The 23,723-nt window shown below is 44.8% G+C and overlaps 1 protein-coding gene and 1 pseudogene across 1 annotated transcript in view; both read right to left on the bottom strand.

Annotated features, from left to right (window-relative positions):
• The window catches only part of USP39 (ubiquitin specific peptidase 39), a 47,556-nt gene that overhangs the window by 15,610 nt on the left and 8,223 nt on the right, over nucleotides 1-23,723 (bottom strand). Inside the window, exons 2-9 of the mRNA XM_073622092.1 lie at nucleotides 23,591-23,666; nucleotides 23,410-23,504; nucleotides 23,185-23,321; nucleotides 22,535-22,687; nucleotides 20,666-20,891; nucleotides 13,802-13,879; nucleotides 9,622-9,689; nucleotides 4,017-4,205 (exon numbers count right to left, since the gene is read on the bottom strand). Coding sequence (XP_073478193.1) covers nucleotides 4,017-4,205; nucleotides 9,622-9,689; nucleotides 13,802-13,879; nucleotides 20,666-20,891; nucleotides 22,535-22,687; nucleotides 23,185-23,321; nucleotides 23,410-23,504; nucleotides 23,591-23,666 — 1,022 coding nt within the window. The remainder of the gene's footprint in view (nucleotides 1-4,016; nucleotides 4,206-9,621; nucleotides 9,690-13,801; nucleotides 13,880-20,665; nucleotides 20,892-22,534; nucleotides 22,688-23,184; nucleotides 23,322-23,409; nucleotides 23,505-23,590; nucleotides 23,667-23,723) is intronic.
• On the bottom strand, nucleotides 17,152-17,270 carry LOC141135891 (5S ribosomal RNA; annotated as a pseudogene).

The following is a 23,723-nucleotide window of genomic DNA, read 5'->3' as shown; positions in this document are numbered from 1 at the left end:
CACAGGCCCACTGCTTTCAGAAAATGCCCCTGACCAGAGCTCATCATCGCATATGGATCCATATGCTTGTATGTGACGTCACATCATACATCACATATAAGCACATGGGCTGGATGCGAGAGGTGGATCAGCAGGATGAGTGTGCCAGGACAGGTAGATGTGTCTCATCTCTGCTTCCTTTCACCACTGCATATCGCGCATATCATAGATGAGAAGAGGGTATAGTGGTGGAAGAGATGAGAAGGGGGTTCAGCAGTGAGACAGATGAGCAGGGGGGGGGGTTCAGCGATGGGCCAGGTGAGCAGGGGGGTCAGTGATAGGCCAGGTGAGCAGGGGGGGGGGGGGTTCAGTGATGGGCCAGGTGAGAGGGGGGGGGGTTCAGTGATGGGCCAGGTGAGAGGGGGGGGTTTCAGTGATGGGCCAGGTGAGCAGGGGGGGTTCAGTGATGAGCCAGGTGAGCAGGGGGGGTTCAGTGATGGGCCAGGTGAGCGGGGGGGGTTCAGTGATGGGCCAGGTGAGCGGAGGGGGGGGGGTTCAGGAGCAGAAAAGCAGAGGGGTAGTGCAGTGGGGCAGATGAGCAGGGGGGTTACAGTGGTGGGGCAGGAGAGTAGGGGGTTACAGTGGTGGGGCAGGAGAGCAGGGGGTTACAGAGGTGTGGCAGGAGAGCAGGAGGAACAGAGGTGGGGCAGGAGAGCAGGGGGAACAGAGGAGGGGCAACAGAGGAGGGGCAGGAGAGCAGGGGGGTACAGAGGTGAGACAGATTGCAGGAGATACATTGGTGGGGGCAGATGAGAAAGCGGGTTACAGTGGTGGGGCAGATGAGCAGATGGGTTCAGTGTTAGGACAGATGAGAAGGTGATTAAGTAGTGAGACAGAAGAGCATGGGGATACGGCAGAGCAGGGAGGTACAGTGGTGGGGCAGATGAGAAAAAGGGTACATTGATGAGGCAGGTGAGAAAGGGGGAACATTGGTGGGGCAGGTGAGAAAGGGGGAACATTGGTGGGGCAGGTGAGAAAGGGGGAACATTGGTGGGGCAGGTGAGAAAGGGGGAACATTGGTGGGGCAGGTGAGAAAGGCAGGTGAGAAAGGGGGAACATTGGTGGGGCAGATGTACAGGGGGTTACAGTGGTGGGATAGATGTGCAGGATAGTACAGTGGTAAGGCAGATGAGCAGGGGGGGTTACAGTGGTGGGGCAGATGCGCAGGGGGTTAAGAGTGGTGGGGCATATGTGCAGGGGGTTACATAGGGGAAACAGATTTGCAGGGGAAACAGTGATCTGAAGTGTGGAGTTGCAGAAATTGGGGTTGATCTGAGGCGTGAGTGCAGGATGTTAATTTCTTACTACTAAAGTAGTTTACAGCATTTACTTTATAAAAAATCCTTTTCATGATTGAGAGTGTGAAGTTGACATTTTTTTGTTATAAAATCGGCACGCTCAAATTCTTTGAAAACATTTTTCGGCACACTGTGCTCAAAAGGTTGCCTACCCCTGCTCTAGAAAGTATGCACTGTTCCAAGAAGATTGATGTGCCAAACTAGAAACTTTACGTTGCCATGTAAAAAAGGTAATTATGGATAGAATACATAAAAAGGAGTCAGAAAACAAAATACATATATTATTTAAAGTGTATGTAATCCCTAATGAACGTTTCTGATTTGCTTCCCTTTTGTAATGTTAGACAAACCATTGGGAGCATTTTGTTATATGGGGGGGGGGAGAAAAAAAATGGTGATCAGATCAGAAATTCAGAACTGTCCTCTGCACAGTGTTTTCTCTAAGGCCCCTTTCACACGATCGGATCGTTCAGGTCCGCCTGTCAGTTTTGACAGCGGACCTGAACAGGCGCTCCATGTTAGCCTATGGAGCGACGGGTGTCAGCGGAGACATGTCCGCTGATATCCGACCCGGTCCACAAAAAAGCAGACGGATGGCCCTACGTCCAGATCCGTCGCTATCGGATCGGGTGAGATCTGATCATGCTGTCCGTTTTCATCCGATCCCTTCATAGGCGGCAGCAGCGGCGCCTGACAAGCCCCTCCCCGCTCAGTGAGCAGAGAGGGACCTGTCATCAGTCGGCTCAGCGGAGATCAACGGAGAGATCTCCTGCTGAGCCGGCGGACCAAGGCAGGCTCCGTGGAAACGGAGTCCGCCTCGTGTGAATGAGGCCTTAAGAGGCTATTTAGCCTACCTAGTTCTTATCTTTAACTAAAGCGTGATTAGCCTTTATGTTGTAGAGATCACAAAGTGGAATTTGTTTAGCAAAAGAAAATAGGCAGAGCTGACACCAATCAAGCCCATGCTGTCTTTTGTCAATCCACAACAGGACTTAGGAGCAGAGTGCATTTCTGACAGATCAACAGGAATTTTTCTGTACTTGCATTATTTAACCACTTGCTTACTAGGCACTTTCACCCCCTTCCTGCCCAGACCAATTTTCAGCTTTCAGCATTGTCACACTTTGAATGTCATTGCAACACTGTACCAAAAAACAATTTTTTATCATTTTGTTGACAGATAGAGCTTTTTTTTTGGTGGTATTTAATCACCACTGGGTCTTTTTTATTTTTGCTAAACAAGTAAAAAAAAACACCGAAAAAAAAAAAAAAAAAAAAAAAAAAAAGAAGCCTTCGTTTCTGTTATCAAATGTTGTAAATAAGTAATTTTTCACCTTCACTGATGAGCACTGATAGGCATCACTGGTGGGCACTGTTGGGGCTGCACTGATGATCAGTGCCCTGATTAGCCGTGTAGATGCCCCCTGTATGGATTGCTGCTTACCACTGACAACAGGAGGAGAGGAATGTCGATAACTGGCAAACCCTGATTACATTGTGATCAGCTGTGATTGGACACAGCTGGTCACATAGTAAAGAGCTGCTGTGATTGGCTTTTTACCCCAATCTCTGATCAGCTGTGTCCAAAGGACCCAGCAAACACAGATCCCTGCTGATCTACAGATGTCCTCTCGGAAATGTGCGACCCCGCCGTAGCTGTCATTTAGCTATAGCACGGTCGTGAAGAGATAAAAGGAATAATGCATAAATGTGCATGTATTGCTGAAATGTACTGTAAGCATTGCCTTGACATATGCTTTAAGCCTAATATACATGTTTTGCCATTTAGACATCATCAAAAACAAGAGGAACTGTATAGCTAAAATACACAGTTAGTATAAAATTGATTATTTTTTACATGCAGTGTATTACTCTGGTCATAATCATTCTTCTACACAGAGATAGGCTACTACTAACTGGCCTTAGTGTGAACTGAAGAAGAACCCACACCCACTAACTAGACTTTAGATGGTGGGGAATGAAGCACTGGGGCCACAATATCTTCAGGTCACCTCAGACACTTCCCTCAGGGACAGGAAAGCAAGGATGGCATTTTAACCACTTCCCGCCCAAGCGGGATGACGGCCAGGCGGTGGATCAGTTATCCTGACTGGGCGTCATATGACGTCCAACAGGATAACATGGGGGCGCGCATCGGGGCGATCAGTATGTCAGTCTGACACACCGCTACACCGATTTTGGTAAAGAGCCTCCGGCGTTTATCAGCGTATCCCCCCCCCTCAGATGACCACACTGGACCACCAGGGATCGCCACTAGGACCACAAGGGAGAGGGGCAACATGTGGATGGCCAGGTATGTACCCATGTACCCCATGGCCATCCACATGTGCCCAATCTGTGCCAATCAGTGCCCTGGCACCAGTATATTGCAGTGATGCCGAGCAATGGCACCCTTAGGGGCATCAGTGCCACCCATCAGTGCCCATCAGTGTAGCATGACCGCGCAATTGTCATTCAAAATGCGACCGCACTGAAAGCTGAAAACTGGTCTGGGCGGGAAGGTGTCTAAGTGCTTGGTATTGAAGTGGTTAAACTCTTCCTGTCTGTCCCTTTACAGGTGCAGTGATCTGTATCTTGTGGGGATTTTTATGATGTGATGAACACATACTTGTCCAACGCTATCAAAAACTCTACTATCACATGTTTATTATCTTTTACCTTTTCGGTGACGCCGTTGAACTTGGCAAGGATACTGAAGAGAGGCACTTGTGGAATGATCAGCTGTTCTTTCTCATCTTTGTACAGAGGAGCAGTGGGGAGATCCAGAGTCAGGTACATGAAAGGAGACTCCAGCTTGGTTTCCTGATACTCCTCATTCTGCAGAAGCTGCTCTTTCTCCTCTGCTGGCTGCAAGTACAATGACGTAATGGTTAGACCAGCCATTAACTTCATCACACACAATCAGAGAACACTTATTAACAACAACAGCCCCTGTTCGCATAACACTTCCTATGTAACGTCCTTACCACAGACACACATCAGCAGAACAGGAGAGAGGTAGAAAAAGACAAAGAACATTTCTGTGATGCAGCAATATCAGTCAACGGTCTTCCAGATTGGACTTCATTTATACCAAAAGAATAAAAAGTGTTTAAAAAAAAAAAAAATGGAAGCCAGCATCAGCAGAGTTGCTAATGAAAGGAAACATTTTTCATTCAACTTTAGCTTTAACATTGACTTTGTGGAAGTTATTGCTCATTGCATTGGGGGGGGGGGGGGGGGGGGGAGTGCTAATTTTTCGTAATTCTTTAAGAGGTTCAAAGAAACATACCGTACATCAACATAGGAGAGAATTGTAAGAAAGTGTCAGACACATAAAAATGTCTAAGCTTCTTTCTTTAAACTTTTTTTTATAGTTTTGGTTAGAGTGTAGAATACATGTGTCAAACACAAGGCAGCCGAACCCGGCCCATTTATGTGGCCCTCACACCTCTCCTGCAGCCCCCGCGTGTAATGTCAATAGGAAGAATAATGCCCCATCACTGGTATCAGTGGGAGGAAATATACTCCTTTGTTGGTGTCAGTGGTTGGAATAGTGTCTTGTATCAGTAAGAGAAACACTGCCTCAAGGGCCGGATAAAAAGGCAAGCAAAGGGCCCCCGGGCCGCAGTTTGAAGACCACTGCTTTAATCACTTGCAGCCCGCCATATAGCAAAATGACGGCAGCAAAGTGGTTGTGTTATCCTGATCGGACGTCATATGACGTGATCAGTATAACAAGCGGCGATCGTTGTTGCGGCGTGTTACTCTGATACACCGCAACTCCGATCTATGTAAAGAGTCTGACGGGGACTCTTTACCATGTGATCAGCCGTTTCCAATCACGGTGTAAACAGGAAGAGCCTGATTGTTTATCAGCACAGCCCCCCCCGCGAATGCCCACACTGGCACTGATGACCACCAGGGATGGCAAGGTGTGCCCACACATGTTGCCAATGTGTGCCCACACATGATGCCAATGTGTGCCCACCAGCAATACCTGCCATTGCCTCCTGATTAGGAGGCAATGGCAGGTATTGCTGGGGCCCCCCCCGTTTTACTTACCTTACTCCTCGAAAGTCCTGTGCTCCCACCGACATCCTCTTCGCCGCTCAGCCTGGCCGTTGATTGGTTACAGTGGATGGATTGAAAGCAGTGCAGCCATTAGCTCGCGCTGCTGTCAATCAGATCCAATGATGCGGCGCGGCGGGGGCGGGGCAGAGTGATACAGTGAGCGGCTATGGCCACCGGCTGTATCACAGGAGCGCGCCCACAAGCACTCAACACCATGCGAGGGAGCTCGCATGAAGGTGTTGAGTCCTTGCGGGGGGGGGGGGGGGGGATTGGAGCTGAGATAGCCGCCGAGGGACCCCAGAAGACTCTGTGCAAAACGAGCTGCACAGTGGAGGCAAGTATAACATGTTTGTTATTTAAAAAAAAAAAAAAAAAAATTATCTTTAGTGTTCCTTTAAAATTTTCGGTCTTTTTTTGTTTAGCAAAAAAGAAAACCGCAGAGGTGATCAAATACCACCAAAAGAAAGCTCTATTTGTGGGAACAAAATGATAAAACTTTTCCTTGGGTGCAGTGTAGCATGACCGTGCAATTGTCATTTAAACAGCAACAGCGCTGAAAGCTGAAAATTGGCTTGGGCAGGAAGGGGGGAAAATGTCCTGTATTGAAGTGGGTAAAGCATATTTTTACAGCACAGTGCTTGTCCTGTGTAATTTGGCCCCCTGTATCACCTGAAATACCTGGCTGATCCTGCCTGGCTATGCCCTCCCCCCTGTAAACTGATCACGGCTTATCATGGCAGCTGAGCCCCAACACCGTGGTCAGTTTACATGCCTCCATCATCCGCAGCTCTCCTGTTTGCTCTCCCCAGTACTTTCCCTCTGCCTGTCAGCTCTTACAAGTGCCCACCCCTCCCCTCCTGCTGCTAAAGTTATTTTTACATTTTCACACAAACTTCTGTTTGCAAATGACAAGTTTCCCAGTGTCTATGCCTTATAAATAAAATGCCGTTCTATACCGGATTTCAGAGCACCGCCCAGCGTTCACATGTCAGCGGGGGATTCTCGGCCCCTCCCGCTGTAGCGGTCAAATCCGGAGAGGGGGGAGCTGGCCATTGGCCAATTGTGCTGATAAAAAAGGCCGATTATAACTTCAACGCGACTTGCAAATGACTTCTGTAATAGAAATCAATGCAAGTTGCCTGAAATCTTCCGTGGAGGGACTTGTTTCTGGACTGAACGCCGTGTATAGGAGTTCTCAGTTTTACCATTTAAAGACAATTTTTTTTTTTTTATAGCAGAGACCCTAGGGAATAAAATAGCGGTTGTTGCAATATTTTATGTCACACGGTATTTGCGCAGCGGTCTTTCAAATGCAATTTTTTTGGAAAAAATACACTAATGAATTAAAAAAAAAAACACTAACAGTAAAGTTAGCCCATTTTTTTTTCATCCCAAAGTTTTGGATTACCTGTTTTTGTGTATTTAATATTTAAGATAGATAAAAACTAAATTATACATACAAGGGAACTGATTGGAGGTTTTTGTTTAATAAATGTTTAAATGTAAGAAATTTTCTGTATCACTTATGGTTGCTTTCACGGTAAAACGCTGCTAATTTTAGCAGCGCTTTACCGTCATTTTAGCTGCGATATTCAGCTGCTAGCGGGGCGCTTATAACCCAGCTAGCGGTCGAAGAAGGAGTTAAATGCGCCCATGAAGCGCCGCTACCGAAACGCTTTGCAGGCACTTTGGCAGCGGTGCCCATTCATTTCAATGGGCAGGAGTGGTGGAGGAGTGGTATACCCCGCTCCAAAGATGCTGCTGGCAGGTCTTTTTTTTTTTAAACATCCTTCCAGCGCATCACCTTAGCATGAAAGCATTCGGCTTTCACACTGAGACTGCAGGGGAGCCGTTATGCAGGCACTTTACAGGTGCTCTTTTTAGCCCAAAAGCACCTACAAAACGCCTCAGTATGAAAAGGGTCTAACTGTTAGATTTTATGAGATGAAGGGGGGGGAACGGCCTAATATATCGGCCCCAAAAAAAAACAAAAAACGCATCATATATCGTCCATCGGCCGCCGCGATTTCTAAATATCGGCATCGGCCAGAGAAAACTCACATCGGTCGACCTCTACCCATAATGTCTTTTTTTGCCATCCCTTGGGGAGATTTCCCTTCTTGACCCATAGCCAAAACAGGAATAAAGCTCTATAAAAAGTGAGGGGATCCTTTTTGTCACCAGAACTAATGAAGATTTCCCCTCTAATACCGTTCTGGGGACAGCCCAAAATTTAGGATTTTCTTCTACTTTCAATGATGGCTATAAACAAGACAAATGGAAAGGGTGAATCTCCCTAATAGGGGGCACAGTTAAAAAGAAAAACCCAAGAGGTGTTCTAATCCCTCTTCACTCTATACAATGGAGGGAAAAAAAGTATTTGATCCCCTGCTGATTTTGTAAGCTTGCCCACTGACAAAGAAATTATCAGTCTATAATTTTAATGGTAGGTTTATTTTAACAGTGAGAGACAGAATAACAACAAAAATATCCAGAAAAACGCATTTCAAAAAAGTTATAAATTAAATTTGCATTTTAATGAGTGAAATAAGTATTTGATCCCCTATCAAATCAACAAGATTTCTGGCTCCCAGGTGTATTCTATACAGGTAAAGAGCTGAGATTAGGAACACTCTCTTAAAGGGAGTGCTTCTAATCTCAGCTTGTTACCTGTATAAAAGACAACTGTCCACAGAAGCAATCAGATTTCAATCTCTCCACCATTACCAAGATCAAAGAGCTGTCCAAAGATGTCAGGGACAAGATTGTAGACCTATACAAGGATGGAATGGGCTACAAGACCATCGCCAAGCAGCTTGGTGAGAGGGTGACAACAGTTGGTGCAATTATTCGCAAATGAAAGAAACACAAAATAACTGTCAATCTCATTCAGGTCTGGGGCTCCATGCAAGATCTCACTTCGTGGAGTTTCAATGATCATAAGAACAGTGAGGAATCATCCCAGAACTACTGGTCTCACGGCAGCTGGGACCATAGTCACCAAGAAAACAATTGGTAACACTACACCGTGAAGGACTGAAATCCTGCAGCGCCCATAATGTCCCCCTGCTCAAGAAAGCACATGTACAGGCCTGTCTGAAGATTGCTAATGAACATCTAAATGATGCAGAGGAGAACTGGATGAAAGTATTGTGGTCAGTTGAGACGAAAATCAAGTGTTTTGGCATCAACTCAACTCGCCGTGTTTGGAGGAGGAGGAATGCTGCCTATGACCCCAAGAACGCCATCCACACCATCAAACATGGAGGTGGAAACATTATGCTTTGGGGGTGTTTTTCTGCTAAGGGAACAGGATAAGTTCACCGCATCAAAAGGGACGATGGATGGGGCCATGTACTGTCAAATCTTGGGTGAGAACCTCCTTCCCTCAGTCAGGGCATTGGAAATGAGTCATGGATGGGTATTCCAGCTTGACAATGACCTAAAACACATGGCCAAGGCAACAAAGGAGTGGCTCAAGAAAAAGCACATTAAGGTCCTTGAGTGGCCTAGCCAGCCTCCAGACCTTAATCCCATAGAAAATGTGGAAAGAGCTGAAGGTTTGAGTTACCAAACATCAGCCTCAAAACCTTAATGACTTGTATGCCTTCATTCCCCTGGTTTCCCTGGCACCATATCGAAGATTTATTCTTCTCTTAATGCTTTAGACTTCCCCGTGGCAGTATCTTACAAGTCAAGGTGGAAACATGATCTGGTGACTTCTATTGATCCAGAGGACTGGAACAAAGTCTGGTCCTCCATTGCAAAGTGCTCCTTCAACATGGCCACCGTAGAAACTGCGTATAAGGTTCTTCTACGATGGTACTGACTTATACTTCTGTTACTGACACTGGGCTTACGGCAGTCCTCTGTCTCCCTCTTTTTACAGAGGCCCTGGATCCCTGAACCTTTTTGTTTGCTGACTTGCGGCTAACACCGCTATGTAAAAAACCCATTTTGCACTTTTTTACTAACTATCCACCCCGCCGGGGGCATCCTGTGGAACTGTACGCATTTTATCCTGTGATGCAAACTAGTTAAAATTATAGACTGATCATCTGTCAGTGGACAAACGTAGAAGATCAGCAGGAGATTTTTTTTTTTTTTTTGTACAGTGAGGGGAAAAAAAGTAAGAAGGTTTTGCCTTGTTCTTAACACACAGAAATCCGTTTGCCTATACATCTAACAAAATTCTGTGATTTCAGCTTACCAGATCAGGATGGGGCAACTTCTTGGTGAAAATCCTCATCTGTCCCTGAAACACTTCAGTCACAATTGCTGAAAGACACAGGAACATTCAGCTGAAAACGGTGAAACATATTATAAAAAGAAAGTAATACAACCAGAGAGCAGATGGAAAAATGTTCCCCCTGTTATAACAAACTCTTATTAAAAGGTTATAAAACATAAATTTAAAAATAAAGTTGTATTTGGAGGGATTGCCAGGTGTTTCAATCTAATTTGAGAGATGTACCAAATAAAAACACCTTAAAGTGGTAGTAGACTCAACTTTTATTTTAACCAGAATGTGTGTGAAAAACGCTCTAGGTCTCCCCATCTCCGCCTTCACAAACACATTATCCAGGCGCTGGCCAATCCATAGCTATGACCAAGTGCTGTGAGTGAAACATGTTAGCTGGTGATGCTGTTGCCCTCTATTTTGTGTTTTTTGGAATCGTTTTTTTGGACTAAAATAAATGTGATTTTACTAGACGTGTGGCCAACCAGACTGTTTTTTTATTTCAACCTACAGGTAAGCTTATAATAAAGATTACCTGTATATTAAAATGTTACTAAACTCAGGAGCCTGCATTCACCTTATCTGGTCACCCACAGTACACGGAAATGCAATTATTCTAGTAAATATAAACTGCTAAATCCCTTTTCTCATCAGCAGTATATAGCAGTCTTGTGACTATCAGTGTCTGGTTAAAGCTTGTAGGAGGAGTTTTCATTCTACTCTGACTGCCCTATGAGGCTGCAGGACCCCTGACCCTCTATATGGACATTGATGATTGGCCCTGTGCCGATCACATGCACCCTCCCAAGAAAATAAGAAAAAAAAAAATAAAAAAAAAAAATTAAAAAATAACGCTCTAGCAATACACACCAAACTGAGCATATGCAGAGTCTTATCATAAGGCTCCATCTTATCAGGGGATGGATTGAGGACTGTGAAGAAGGGGAGGATCAGGGAAGCCAGGATCAAACAGCCACTCAAATGGCCGCAGCCTGCAAACCCGGAAGGGAAAACCGGGTGAAAATGGAAGCCTCTGCAGTGGCGACAGCGCGCCCCTGGAAGGATCCATTTCAATGCAAGGCTTTCATAATGTGCTGGTATGCAATGCATACTAGCACATTATGCCTTTGCAGGGAATTTTTTTTTCTCAAATCGCCTTTTAGGACAACCTTGGAGAGAGCGCAGCGCCGCCCATTTTCCAGGAAACACATGCAGTCTTTAAATCCCTCCTCTTCCACCATGGCCTCAGTTATTGTGTTTCCTCCACCATGGTGGAAGCGTATTCTGTAACCAGGGAGCTGCGCTCACTCCAAGGTGGAGGGAATAGGCTTACCTTAAGCTTGTCTGCCTGGAGTGCACTGGCCATCCCAGCATCCCCCCAGTACAGGCGGGGGGTATTCCGGAGTCCCCAGCCTCTCCAGCTCAGGGGAAGCAATGGCCCGCAGGAGGTGTCAGTGTCTGAGTCTCTGGGGTCCGCGTGGCCGGGCAGTATGGTGCTGCTGGCGGCGTGTCCCACATGGCGGTTCCCAGGTGGCAGATGATGTCATGTCCGGTGACACCGCTTCCTGGCGGAAAGTGGTTCCTGTTGCCTGGAATGCAGAGGCCAAGGGGGCGGGTCTGTCGACCGGTACTTCTGGTTCTGGCCCCCGTCGATGACGCCGGGACAAGGTAATTTAAAACCAGATGGGTTTTTTTCAGTACCCCGCTGCGCTCTCTGCTGGAATGGACGAGAGACCGACAGCTACGGCGGCTCAGGCGCCCCAGGCACTGGTCAGGCCCATGTAAGAAGGGTACAGTGGTACCTTAATTCTTCTCCATATGGGCTTATGCATTAGTTATTTGTGCGATCCTCCCTGCAGGGAGCCTGTGGCTGCACGGTCAGAGGCAACTTCGCTCGGACCCTGCAGTCTGGACATGGTGGTTGCTGCTAGCTAGGGCTTGCACTGCTCAGGGCACTTTTACCTTCTGTCTGTTAGTGGTCTAATTTTGCACTAAGGGTAGGAAAGTATTCAGGGATTCTTAGGGGAGTTTCATTTATTCTCATTGCAGAAAAAAGTGTTAGGAAAAAACAAGCATTCAAACCCACCAGGTCAGAGAAAATGCCCATCCTGCAAGAATCCCCTCAGAGATTCGTGGCAAAAAGCAATGTGCAGACCACCATTGTCAGCAGACCACCTAAAGGGATCCCAGAATCTGCTAGCAGACCTACTAAGCAGAAGGAGAGTGGTGGAAGCAGAGTGAAGTCTGAACCAAGAAGTCTTCTTGATGATCTCCGAAGCATGGAGGCAACCTCAAATAGATCTGTTTGCGAGCCAACAGAACTCGAAAGAACAGACTTTTTCTCACTCCACTGAGAAGACAGGGCCATAGGCATAGATGCTTTTGACCATCCATGGCATTACCAGCTGTGCTACGCCCCCCACCCCCTTCCCACTGATACCGCTGGCCCTAAGGAAATTCAGGGAAGAAAATACCAAACTGATCCTGGTCACGCCCTTCTGGCCAAAAAGACCCTGGTTCATGACATTACTAAATGGCCGCAAAAACCTGCATGGAAGGTGCCGCCCAGAAAAGAGGTTCAGGTGTCCCTGAACCATCCGGAAGCAGACCAGTTGCAACTAACTGCTTGGTTTCTGAAGAAGACCTCCTAAAAGCCAAGGGACTATCTGATAAATTAGTGAAGACCCTACTCTCCAGTAGGAAGGAGGTAACTCAGGCCATATACCTGAAAGTTGGGAAGAAGTTAAATTCCTGGTGCACTTCTAAAGGCCTCCAGGTCAAAAGTGTAATGTCAGTCTTAGAATTTCTCCATGACAGAATGAAGGGGCTGGCAGCCAGCACCCTGAAAACACAGGTGGTGGTTCTATCAGCTTTTTTCCGAGAAGACTCTGTCTAAAAAGGTCTTAGTTTCAAGATCTTTTAGGGAACTTGCACGGAATAGGCTGGTAGCCCTTAAAGTTTTTCCCAGTTGGGATTTGTCTGTTTTACAGGGTCTCACGGGAGCTCCGTTTGAACGCTTACAGGAAGCATTAAGATCTTGGCATAGAGCCACGACAGCTGATTAGAGGAAAGGCACCACCCCCTCCAGGTAGGCAGAGACTTGCAGAGCTGTGACAAGGCAAGCTCTCTGCTAATCTATTTATAGCAACCTCTTGACAAAAATTTAAGGCTGGTTTTATCTTGGTCAACAGAGAACTTGTCAGAAGCTATCATGCTGCTGATAATAGAGCAATGAAACAGCAGAAAGACACAGTACTAAGCGCTTTGGAGAGATAAGAAAACACTACAGATATATGTGCTTAGGTCAAATTTCATGAATCAGGTTTACATCCACTTTAAGACAAGTGTTTTTCTTTTTTTTAGAATAAAGGTTTTACATAAATACAATTTTGAACCTTGTAAGCACAGCTGTCGTTAAATGGTTTATCTCAACCCACAAACTGCTTTATCTGAGCAGGCTGGTCTGTTACAGGAAGTTAAAAAAATGACTAAAGTTGGCCATAGACGGTCTGTATCTCGGCCAGTTCAGCAGTGACTGCCCGACATTCGAACCACGTATGGGCAGGCTGAATGTACCCAAAGTTGATCGATCAACTTGGGTACAACCAGCCTTTCAGATTTTACAAGCAATTATTGCTAGTGGCTGTTAGCAATAATCGCTGTGTACTCACAGCAGGGATGGCTTCTCCCGCCAGGTTAGAACAATAGCTCCATGGGAGGGATTCCCCCATCAACACTGACTGCGTTAATGGGAGAATCTACCAATTTTCTTGCAAGCAACCCGTGGTGGCAGGAAAGAAAACTGCTCCATCTATGACTGGCTTTACAGGATGGATCACCAGGTGAAAAAAAAAAAAAAGGAAGAGACTATAAAGGAAAGCCAATGTAGCCACCATATCATTGGTAAGCAGCAATTTAATAATTTTTGTTTTTTTGGTTTAATACCACGCTTTAAAAATGCTCTTGGGATACAGCACCCTTTAGAGCCACTAAACTGAGTATTCTGCATCCATTAATTCTAATACTAAGGTTTTCTCTGTGATGTAAATGTAATAAATATTCAGAAATTATGTTAAACGAAAGTGAGACAATAAGAAATCGCAAATCTTTACTACAGACCACAGTATGCATTGGAAAAGTGGTGACTTACTTATCTTATTCTTTTTAGTACCCCCAAGAGCAGAGGTCAAGGCATTTAAGAACCAGGAAAGAAAGTCCACACCATCACCTGTAACAGATTAGGACGACACTTAAAACACAACATACAGATCTTGGAAAAACAATGCCAGATACAGGTATAAAGGATAGTTGTGATATATTGTACATGGTTGGAAATTAAATAATTTTGACAAAAAAAAAAAAATAAACTTTTATCTGCATTAGTCAACTGCTGTTTTTCCAATAAACCCTGTATGCTCACTGATGCTAGTAATGTAGAGGGAGACCTATGGAGAGAGTTTTTCAGCCTCCCTCATTTGCTGCTTGGCACTGTGCAGGTGACAGACAAGTGGACGAATGTTCTTATAAAGAATGAATGTCAGCCCTAAATAGGCTCCAAAAATGAACCTGCTCTTGGCACAGCTAGGTGCTTAATTTGGAAGCAGAAAGCAACTGAGGGTGCAAACACTGGGGTGATTTACTAAGTCCCGGTTCACACTGCGCTCTGCAATAAATGCATGTGATTCGCACCACACTGCAGAGCACATGCGATTTCAGCCATACAGTTAGTATGGCTGATATCGCATTCAGCCCAAACTCATACAGGACCCTTTTTTGGTCCGCACCAGAATCAAAACGCATGGGTGTTCACACACATGCGATCCGATTCATGTCCGAACTGTCAGTTCGCAGTGCGATATGCGAGCTGAAATGGGATGTCATTAACAATGTATTGACACTCCCAGCAGTTTGCACATGGCCGTGTTAACGGCCGTGTGAGTCAGGTGCGATGAGGGAACCCGCAGTGGATTTGCAGTGTTCCTGCACCGCACAAGTGTGAACCCAGCCTTAAGCTTTGACAAAAAGAAAGCCCTGGACGCTGATTGGTTTCTAAGCAGAGCTGCACCAGATTTTGCACTCTCCAGTTTTAGTAAATCAACCCCACTGTGTGCGAGTTTGTTATTGTGAAAACCACAGGGACACTACAAAAATAGGATTTTTAAAACAGCTTACCTGTAAAAATCCTTTTCTTTGAAGTACATCACAGGACACAGAGCCATAGTATTTACTATGTGGGTTATAGGCCACCTTTAGGTGATGGACACTGGCACGCCCTAAATTAAAAAGTGCACTCCCTATATAACCCCTCCCACTACTGGGAGTATCTCAGTTTTGTAGCAAAGCAATACACGTGTATACAAAAGAAGGGAGGGACCTCTGTGTCCCATGATGTACTTCAAAGAAAAGGATTTTACAGGTAAGCCTTTTTAAAAATCCTATTTTCTTATCGTACATCACGGGACACAAAGCCATAGTAGTTACTATGTGGGATGTCCCATAGCAATGCCAACTGAAGGGAGGGAGACACAACAAAAAGTAGGGCAATAAAAGACTAGAAGACTAATACTGCAGCCTGCAGTACCCTGCGCCCAAAGGCGATATCCTCATGACCTTTTACATCTATTTGATAGAATCTGGTAAATGTATAGACTGAAGACCAAGTTGCGGCATTACAGATTTGAGCCATGGAAGCTTGGTGATGCACTGCTCAGGAAGCACCAACAACCCTAGAGGAGTGCGGTTTTATTTCTAGAGGGTGGAATCCACCTCTTTAACCATGGCTTGAACGATTACTTGTTGAAACTATTTAGAATAGTAGATTTCGATTCTGCCTGTCCTCCTTTAGGACTTTCAGGCAACACGGATAAAAACCATCCGTTTTCCGAATCTGAGCAATCGCCTTTAAGTAGACATTGACTGCTCCCACCACACTACAAATGTAGTGATTTTCCTGCCAAAGAACAGGGTTCTGGAAAAAAAGATGGTAGAACAATAGCCTGGTTTAGATAAAAACCTGATACTACCTTTGGTAAAAAGTTAGGATGAGGACGCAATACTACCTTGTGAACAACAAAAATATGGCTCTTTACAAGAAAGAGCAGCAAAAAGGACCAAGGGAATATGTTGTATTGGCCCAAAAAAGGTTGTTTTGTAATGCCGACAAAACTAAATTCAAGTCCCAAGGGTTACTTAACCGGAGATTAAGCCAAGTTACCCCCTGAATAAAGTTATGGACCAAAGAATGTGAAGAAAGTGGTCGTTGAAATAATACCGATAAGGCCGAGATCTGTCCTTAGAAGCACTCAAGGCAAGCTTTATTTCTCACCCCATCTGCAGAAAAAAAAAATCAAGGACTCAACCTAGACTTATTTCCTGGGGTGCAGCTCCTGGTTTCGCACCAGGAGACATATGTTTCCTAGACTCCATAATATATAACCATGGAGGCCAGCTCTGCATAAACCAAGGTAGAAAACTACTGAACCTGACAGCCCACGCTTCTTCAGAGTGTGGGCCTCAATAGCCAAACCATTAAATTTATCGTTTGTAAAGTAGGATGGAACTTCGGACCTTGCAAGAGAAGGTCTGGCCGTGAAGGTAGGGTCTATGGGTTCCCTACTGCCATCTCTACAATCTATGCATACCAAGATTTGCTGAACCCCGCTGGGGGTCACAAAAATCAACGACTTCCCTTCCTGCTTGATCCTGTGAAGAAGTTGTGGATGCAGGCAGAATAGGAGGGAATGCACAGATCAGTGAGAACTGATTCCACCGGAATAGCAAGGCATCCGTTCCACATGCTAGCGGATCCTTTGCTCTTGACACAAAAGTTGTCAAACTTTTTTGTTGATCCTGGGTGCAAATAGATCCATGTCTGACATCCCCCATCCTTGACAGGAAGATATCGGGGTGAAAGAACCATTCTCCCAGGAAAAACTGCTGGCGACTCAGGTAGTCCGCCTGCCAATTTTCTATTCCTAGATTGAAAACTGCAGATAGGCAAAAGTACATTGTCTTCTTCCCAAGATAGGATAAGAGTCACCTTTCTCTGGGCCGCACCTTGTGCCCCCTTGGTGATTAATATAGGCCAGTGATGGCGAACCTTGGCACCCCAGATGTTTTGGAACTACATTTCCCATGATGCTTAACTACACTGCAGAGTGCATGACCATCATGGTAATTGTAGTTCCAAAACATCTGGGGTGCCAAGGTTCGTCATCACTGATATAGGCCATTGCTGTGGCATAAACGGATTGACTCCTAGCAGGACAATACCTTAAACTGAACGTTCAGGCCCTCAGAACCAAGTGTTCTGCCTGAATTTTTAAAATGTTAATGGGCAAGGCCATTTCTGATATAGGCCACCTGCCTCTTTCAAGACTGTCCCCCAACCGAAACAAAAAAAGGTTGGCAGATGTTGATACTATTTCCCAGGAAACTGAAAGGATTTTCCCCTTCCCAGATTTTTGGTCGTTAATCATAAACTGAGGCTCCGGTGCACTCGGCCTACAGCACCTGGTATTTCCAGGTGGTCTTTCATCCGGGTACTAACCAGGGCCGACCCTGCTTAGCCTCCAAGATTGGACGAAATTGAGTGCTATCAGGGTGATGTGGCCGTAGGCTTTGGAGTCAGACACATTGGGAATATAGAGCTTGAATTCTCTGTTTCAAGCCGATAGGATACTGCTTTTGCAGCAATCTAGAATGAGACAGAGCATAAAGAACGACCTCGAATGAAGCCACCATCTTTCCCGTCAACCTCACGCTAAGCTGAATAGGAGAAAAATCATCTTGCTTCGGCTACCTAAATCAGTCTTTTATGGCGCTGATCCTAGCCTGGGGCACGAATACCCTTTTCTGGGTGTACCTATGATCAGACCCAAGTATTTTTTTCATGTTTTAAAGAAGATTCCTCCTAGGTTGAGAATCCGACCTAGATATTCCAGGTAGTCGAATGTGGTGACCATACTTTTGGTCTAAGCGGGCTACCAACTGGTCTAACAGGAACAGATCGACTAGGTAAACCATAATCGTTATACCTTGGGCCCTCAATCTGGCTAGAAAATGGAGCCAGAACTTTGTACTCGAGGTGTAGCAGCTAGATCGGAAAGCAGAGCTACACACTGAAAAAGAAGATTTTCCACTTTGAAATAAATTATTAGTGAGCGAGGAAAGACATATGGAAATATGCATCTTCATGCAAAAAAGGGAGAGATTATATTCAGCAATTGAATTTTAGATTTTTGAGATCTAGAATGTCCATTTGGATTTAACCAAATCCCAATCTCTGCTCTTACATGGGGCCACCATGAACACTTTTTGCCAAAAGATGATCCAGTGCCAGAGAAAAGATTTCTTTTTCTCTGCATCCTTAGGAACGTTTGATCTGAAAAAACAAGACAGAAACTTCTTGGAACTCCAGTTTGTACGTTGGAGTTATTGAGGAAGTCCCCCATTCATCTTGACATTCCTTCTGCCAGATCCCTGAGAACTGTAGAAGAATTCTCCCTATTGAGTAAGCGGGGGCATCTTCTCATGAGGCTATAGTATCTTGTAGGCTACTTCCCTCAAGACTTCTTTTGTCCCTGGGATTAACCCTGAGGATTGCCCTTTGCACCTGACGGCGAAGGCCGTCATGACTGCCTGGAGGCTGATGCCCCTGGCACAGAAGAAGGAACTTTGAAATGAAAAACAGAATTAGTCCTTCACTTAAAAAGGCAAAAGGGGGTATCTTTCTTTTGCCAGAAATTCTTTGGATATATCCAAATTATCCCCAGATCGCGGTCTTACTGCAAAAGGGAAGACTAGCTAGGAGCTTCTTGCATGACGCTTAGCGAAGGTGCAATCTGTCATAGCAATTATTGCAAACATAAAGCTGCCTCCTGGACCTGCTGAGCAGGATAACCTTAAACACTGGTTAAAACTGTTTTATCAACGATTAACCAATTACTGTCAGGCTGAGACGTACCAGAGAAAAAAAAAGTGTTTTTTTTCTTCCTTTTTTAATAGGAATTCCAGCCTTTTATCCATTGGATCCCTAAGTATTTGAGTAATGTCTGCCAGACAAGTAGAGTTAATTGCTTAGTGAATTTTCTCTACCATAGGATAAAGTGTGAAAACTTTTTAGAAAGGAAAATAATGCTTATCTGGGTGATCCTCCAGATACAAAAAATTTTCCCAACAAAGAATGGACAGGAAAAAGCATGCACAGCTTGAGGCTTTAGTGAACCCAAACACTCAGTTAAGGGTACATAAATGTGGAGTGGATCATTCAGCAAGAAATTGTACCATCAATCTTACAGATTGTGAAAGCTGACCCTCCCGCAATTGACACCTCTGAAGAGGAGTCATCAGCCTCACCATGGTCCCGAGGGAATAGTGTTCTCCTGCCCCTAGTTCCTTGGTCTGAGGGTCTTAGGAAGATGGAAGAGAACCTGTCGCATCTTGACCACACTGGGATGCGATTAACCACTCTGGGATGAGATTAAAGTCGCTAAACTTCTTTTTAAAAACCTACCATGGCTGAGAAAAAAAAAAAAAAAAAAAAAAGGAGTAAAATGAACAGGGGCTGCAGTGTTGAAAACAGCTGCAAACATTTCATGGCCCTGATGCTCACTCTGACCAGCCACCCCCCTCTCAGGGGAGGATGCTATTTGAAGAGTAGGCTTTCCAGAGCTTGAGGGAGACCCTTTTAGCTCCTTTTTTGGGGGTGTTTCAACCCCCCCCCTTTGAATATAACCCGATGCACAAAGCAGAAGTACTACCAGAAGAAATCGCATCCATTGCTTGAGCAATAGTCAGCCACTGCCACTAATGCTCAGCCTGCTGCAAATAGTAAATGCGTTCAAAAAGAATGCTTGTGTCACCAACCTCTTTCATGCTCTTGTGCCCCTCCGCAGCTTGCAGCAGTAACAACGGTGCTTTTTAAAAACACTTTCCTGCGCTGGGCGTTGAAGGATGCCAACGCTGCGCTAAGCCCCGCCCCCTCTGTCGCCTACTGCCCCCTCCTGTCTTTAAAAAAAAAAAGTTTTCCCGCGCGAGCGTGGGCCTCTGATCCTATGGGTTCTTACACAGGGGAGGAAATGGCAAGGAGAGCCTGGACGCCGCTGAGTAGTGCGGCGTGCCGTTAGTTTTTTTTTTTTCCTAGTGCTTCTTACTCTTGAAGAGGGGTAGCAAACAGCACAGGTGGGGGGCGTCTGGTGGGGAGGAAACCCCCCCCTCCGACTTACCGGAGGTCTGCTGCTAGCTGGAGGAAATGGAAGCTGCTGTTTCGGACACATCGTGAGCTCTCTGGAGGAAGCGGGAGAAGGTATGTGCTCTATACAGCCCCCAGTGGTGACACATAAGTATGACAACATTTACTAACTTAAAGGAGACAGTCATAAGAAAATTCAAAAATGTCTTAGAAAAACTCCATTTACCTTTCCCGCCAGAGGGTTTTCTGTGGTAAAACCAACAGACCCAATCTTCACCCTTCACAGTGGGTTCCGTTAAACCTTCAGGAGCTGGGGATCCTCGAGGAAACCCACAATCCTGGACCTGCAATAGTACCGCACCATTAAAACTTTATTGCCTTATTATGAAAAGTACTGGATCCCGGGGTCCAGCTCTCTAAAAAGAGAAGCGTTTACAAGCAAAACCTCTTTTCTTCGGACACGAGGCCAAGGTACCATTCAATTCGGCCTAAAGGAAACTTTGAATGGATCCGTTTGCATGGCTAGCCCCAGCAAGGATTGCTCCAGTGGAGCTCAGCACAGCACATCTTTACTCGTGACCAACACCTTAGACACTGGCAAAAAACTGAGATACTCCCAGTAGTGGGAGGGGTTATATAGGGAGCGCACTTTTAAATTCAGGGCGTGCCAGTGTCCATTACCTGAAGGTGACCTATAACCCACATAGTAACTACTATGGCTCTGTGTCCCGTGATGTACGATAACAAAAATTGATTTTCCACAATTATCCTTGAAAATTGCAGGTATCACAATATAAAAGCCTTGTAACACATTGGTCTCACCCTGCTTTGTGATTTGGAATTTCTTCTTGCTGCACAGAACCACAGCTTGCAGCATTTCATGAGGGGAAACATGGGCTTTAAAATTTCTGGGGTTCCACAGCTTTCTCATCAGCTCTCCAAACCTCTGAACCAGCAAGAACATTATATCTCCTGGGGGGCGCTTGATGTCTTTATAATTTTCTTCTTCCTGGAAGTAGTTCCTTAATGGGGGCACATTGGATAATGCCTAGAAAATAAATAATATATATCCTGAGCGCTCTGGTTACCACAAAGCCTTTAGTGGTCTGCAGGGAACCTTTCATCCCCAACAGTTTCCTATTTTCCAGCAGCCAAAAGAACCAAAATGTGGTGAAGTGTTAACTAAACCACATTAGAGTCACTCTAATTTGTATTGTCTGGTCACTTGAAAGTTAGTGTGAACAAACAAACAAAAAAGTACCGCTCTAATGCTACTATCACTGATATCAGCCAACATGACATGTAATGAGCTGGTGAAGATCGTATAAAACCGATTGCCTGGCTACAATATGCTACAGAAAAATGGCAACTGATGGCACACAGGACGCAGACTCACTGTGACCAAAAATAAAGCCGTAACACAAAGAGGGCTTCAGCTCTGCTCTCCATCTGCAGGAGAGGTCCCCTGAGATGAGTTTCACCCCTTAGTGGGCTTAATCATTGAGGCAGCTCAACAATTCACCAGGCTATTCACACCCTCCCTGGCTTTTTGGTTAAACGATCCATGTGAGTGCATTTTATGTTCAGTGGTTATGTCAGACAAATAAAAGGTTTTATTGCGCTAGGTTGGGCTTCTTTTGTTACAAAATTAAACATGAATTCCAAATTTTTTTCTATAGAACTGATTGGAATAATCAGTCCCGGCACAGATCAAACCTCTGTACCATGTTGCTCTGTTGTCTGCAGATCCCCTGATATTCTGGGTTTAGTTGTGGCTTTGTATCATGTGACATTCTGCATATCCTACTGATAGACTCTGTCCTTTCCACAGACACTTCCTGCAGCAGCTAGAGACTAAAACACACCCCTCTGTAGTCTTTCAGACTCTGCAAACAATGTAACTTCCTTCACAGCTCCGATGGTGGGTGGGATTAAATACACCCTAACTAGCATTCAATCCTGCCCAGTCACACCTACAGGAAGACTCCAAACCTCCACCAACGAAGTCCCGATCACAGCATTATTCAAGAAGGAAACACACAGCCTGTTCAAAAAGTTAGCTGTGCTGCTGGGCAGAATTGAATGGATCACAGTTATAATGGAAGCCTGCCCAGTTAAATATGCTGACCAGTGTGAGCAGGGAGAGTTCCACCCCTCAGATCCTGCCCTCCCAGAGCCCTGCTCTCTGTGAAGTGATTAATTTACATATAAAAGGAAACACCTTCTTATTAACCTCCCATAGCCCTTCCTCTGTAGTCTTGCAGTAAGCCATTATTCTTGGTCATGCTGCAAGACAGGAATGACACAGGATGTATGATACATTTACACCTTTTACCACCTGCATAAAGGCCCAGAAACACCGACAGTAACTCTAGGACCCACCCACATCAACTCCCAGAACTGCTATAAGTGACTCCCATATCCTGCCCAGAAGCTACAGAGGCTCAAAAGATTATGGGCCATATAGTATCAGGACTGGAAAGGAGGGAATAAGGAAGTCAGAGAACTTTGAAATTCAGCCAGAGGGAGCTAAGTTACACATAAACTGACAGTGAGGTTGTGATTCCTTTACATGCATAATGCATCTGTTCTGTTGAGGAAAAACTGAAGTTCTTCTTTAATGAGCACATAACCAACAAAGAATAAGTCAGGTGGAGTCCCATAAAAAAAAATTTTCTTGAAAACTCTTACCTGCAGAACAGCATTAGCATAGTCATTAGCTTTAATGTTATTGAGCCCCACAATGCCTGGCAAATAGGTAGTTCCATCATATGCTCTGGACAACTTGGCCTGTTTATCCAGATTACTGATTTGGGCTTTGGTAAATGTTGGTTTCAAAACATACTGCAGGAAAACAAGAAAAATGTGAGGAAAAGACAGGGTCATAAAGCAATAAAAGAAATAAAGTGCATTTAAACTAACGGTGTACTTATGGAGGTATGTACTAGAGATGCACCGAAATTTTGGCGGCCCGAAAAATGGTGTCAATCAGCATTTTGCTGATAAGAGAAAAAGGTGCTGATAATGGTACCAAAAGCGCATGTGATTTTGCTGTGCTTATGGTGCGTTTTTCAAAGATCATGTGACTCAAAAACCATGTCAAAAACATAACATGGGAGCAAAATAAAATGCAGCAAGCAGGATTTTTAACACCACATCAGAAGCGCAGTGTGAAGACAAACAGAAAAATATTGGCAAGCTGCCAATAATGGCCAACAAATTCATATTCATTTATGTTCATATTAGTTAAAAAGTTGACTAGAATACATATATATATATATATATATATCTCTATCCACACTGAAGGCTACACAGGCTAATATCACCACTGTTCTACTTACTGTGATATCCTCCAATGATGAGTCTATGATCTTATAATTATCAGGCAAACAATAAAACATCAATGTGTGCAGGTTCAGAAAAACGTGGTGGCTGAACTGGACACTGTGAATGTAGGCATGAGATTTCAACCCCCGACCTAAAGACAAGAAACAATCATAAATGACACATTTGTCTTCACATCTGCCAATGAACATGCTCAGTAACACTCCATCCATGTCACTCACCCTGAAAGTATTTGCCACACACCAGACAAGCATATACATTGATGTGAGACAGTGAAATAGAACATAACTTTTCAAAGTCAAAATCCAGCAAACTCCTGAAAAAAAGCAGACAAGGATTCATTAGATGAGACCTGATGAGGCAAACAGCACCAGAAAGAAGCCACTCTCATAGTATACAAACCTGTTAATAGTGTCTAGGTATGGGCAATGACGGCTACGTCTGTCTTCGTGCTCACTGCGACTATATTTTCCTGAAACTGAAAGAAAAAAAACAAAAACATTTGGGCCAATGGATTATGACTCTATATAGACAT

The sequence above is a fragment of the Aquarana catesbeiana genome, linkage group LG03, assembly GCF_042186555.1.
Source record: "Aquarana catesbeiana isolate 2022-GZ linkage group LG03, ASM4218655v1, whole genome shotgun sequence".
In the NCBI taxonomy this organism is placed as follows: domain Eukaryota; kingdom Metazoa; phylum Chordata; class Amphibia; order Anura; family Ranidae; genus Aquarana; species Aquarana catesbeiana.
This window is presented reverse-complemented; position numbering and strand designations above follow the sequence as displayed.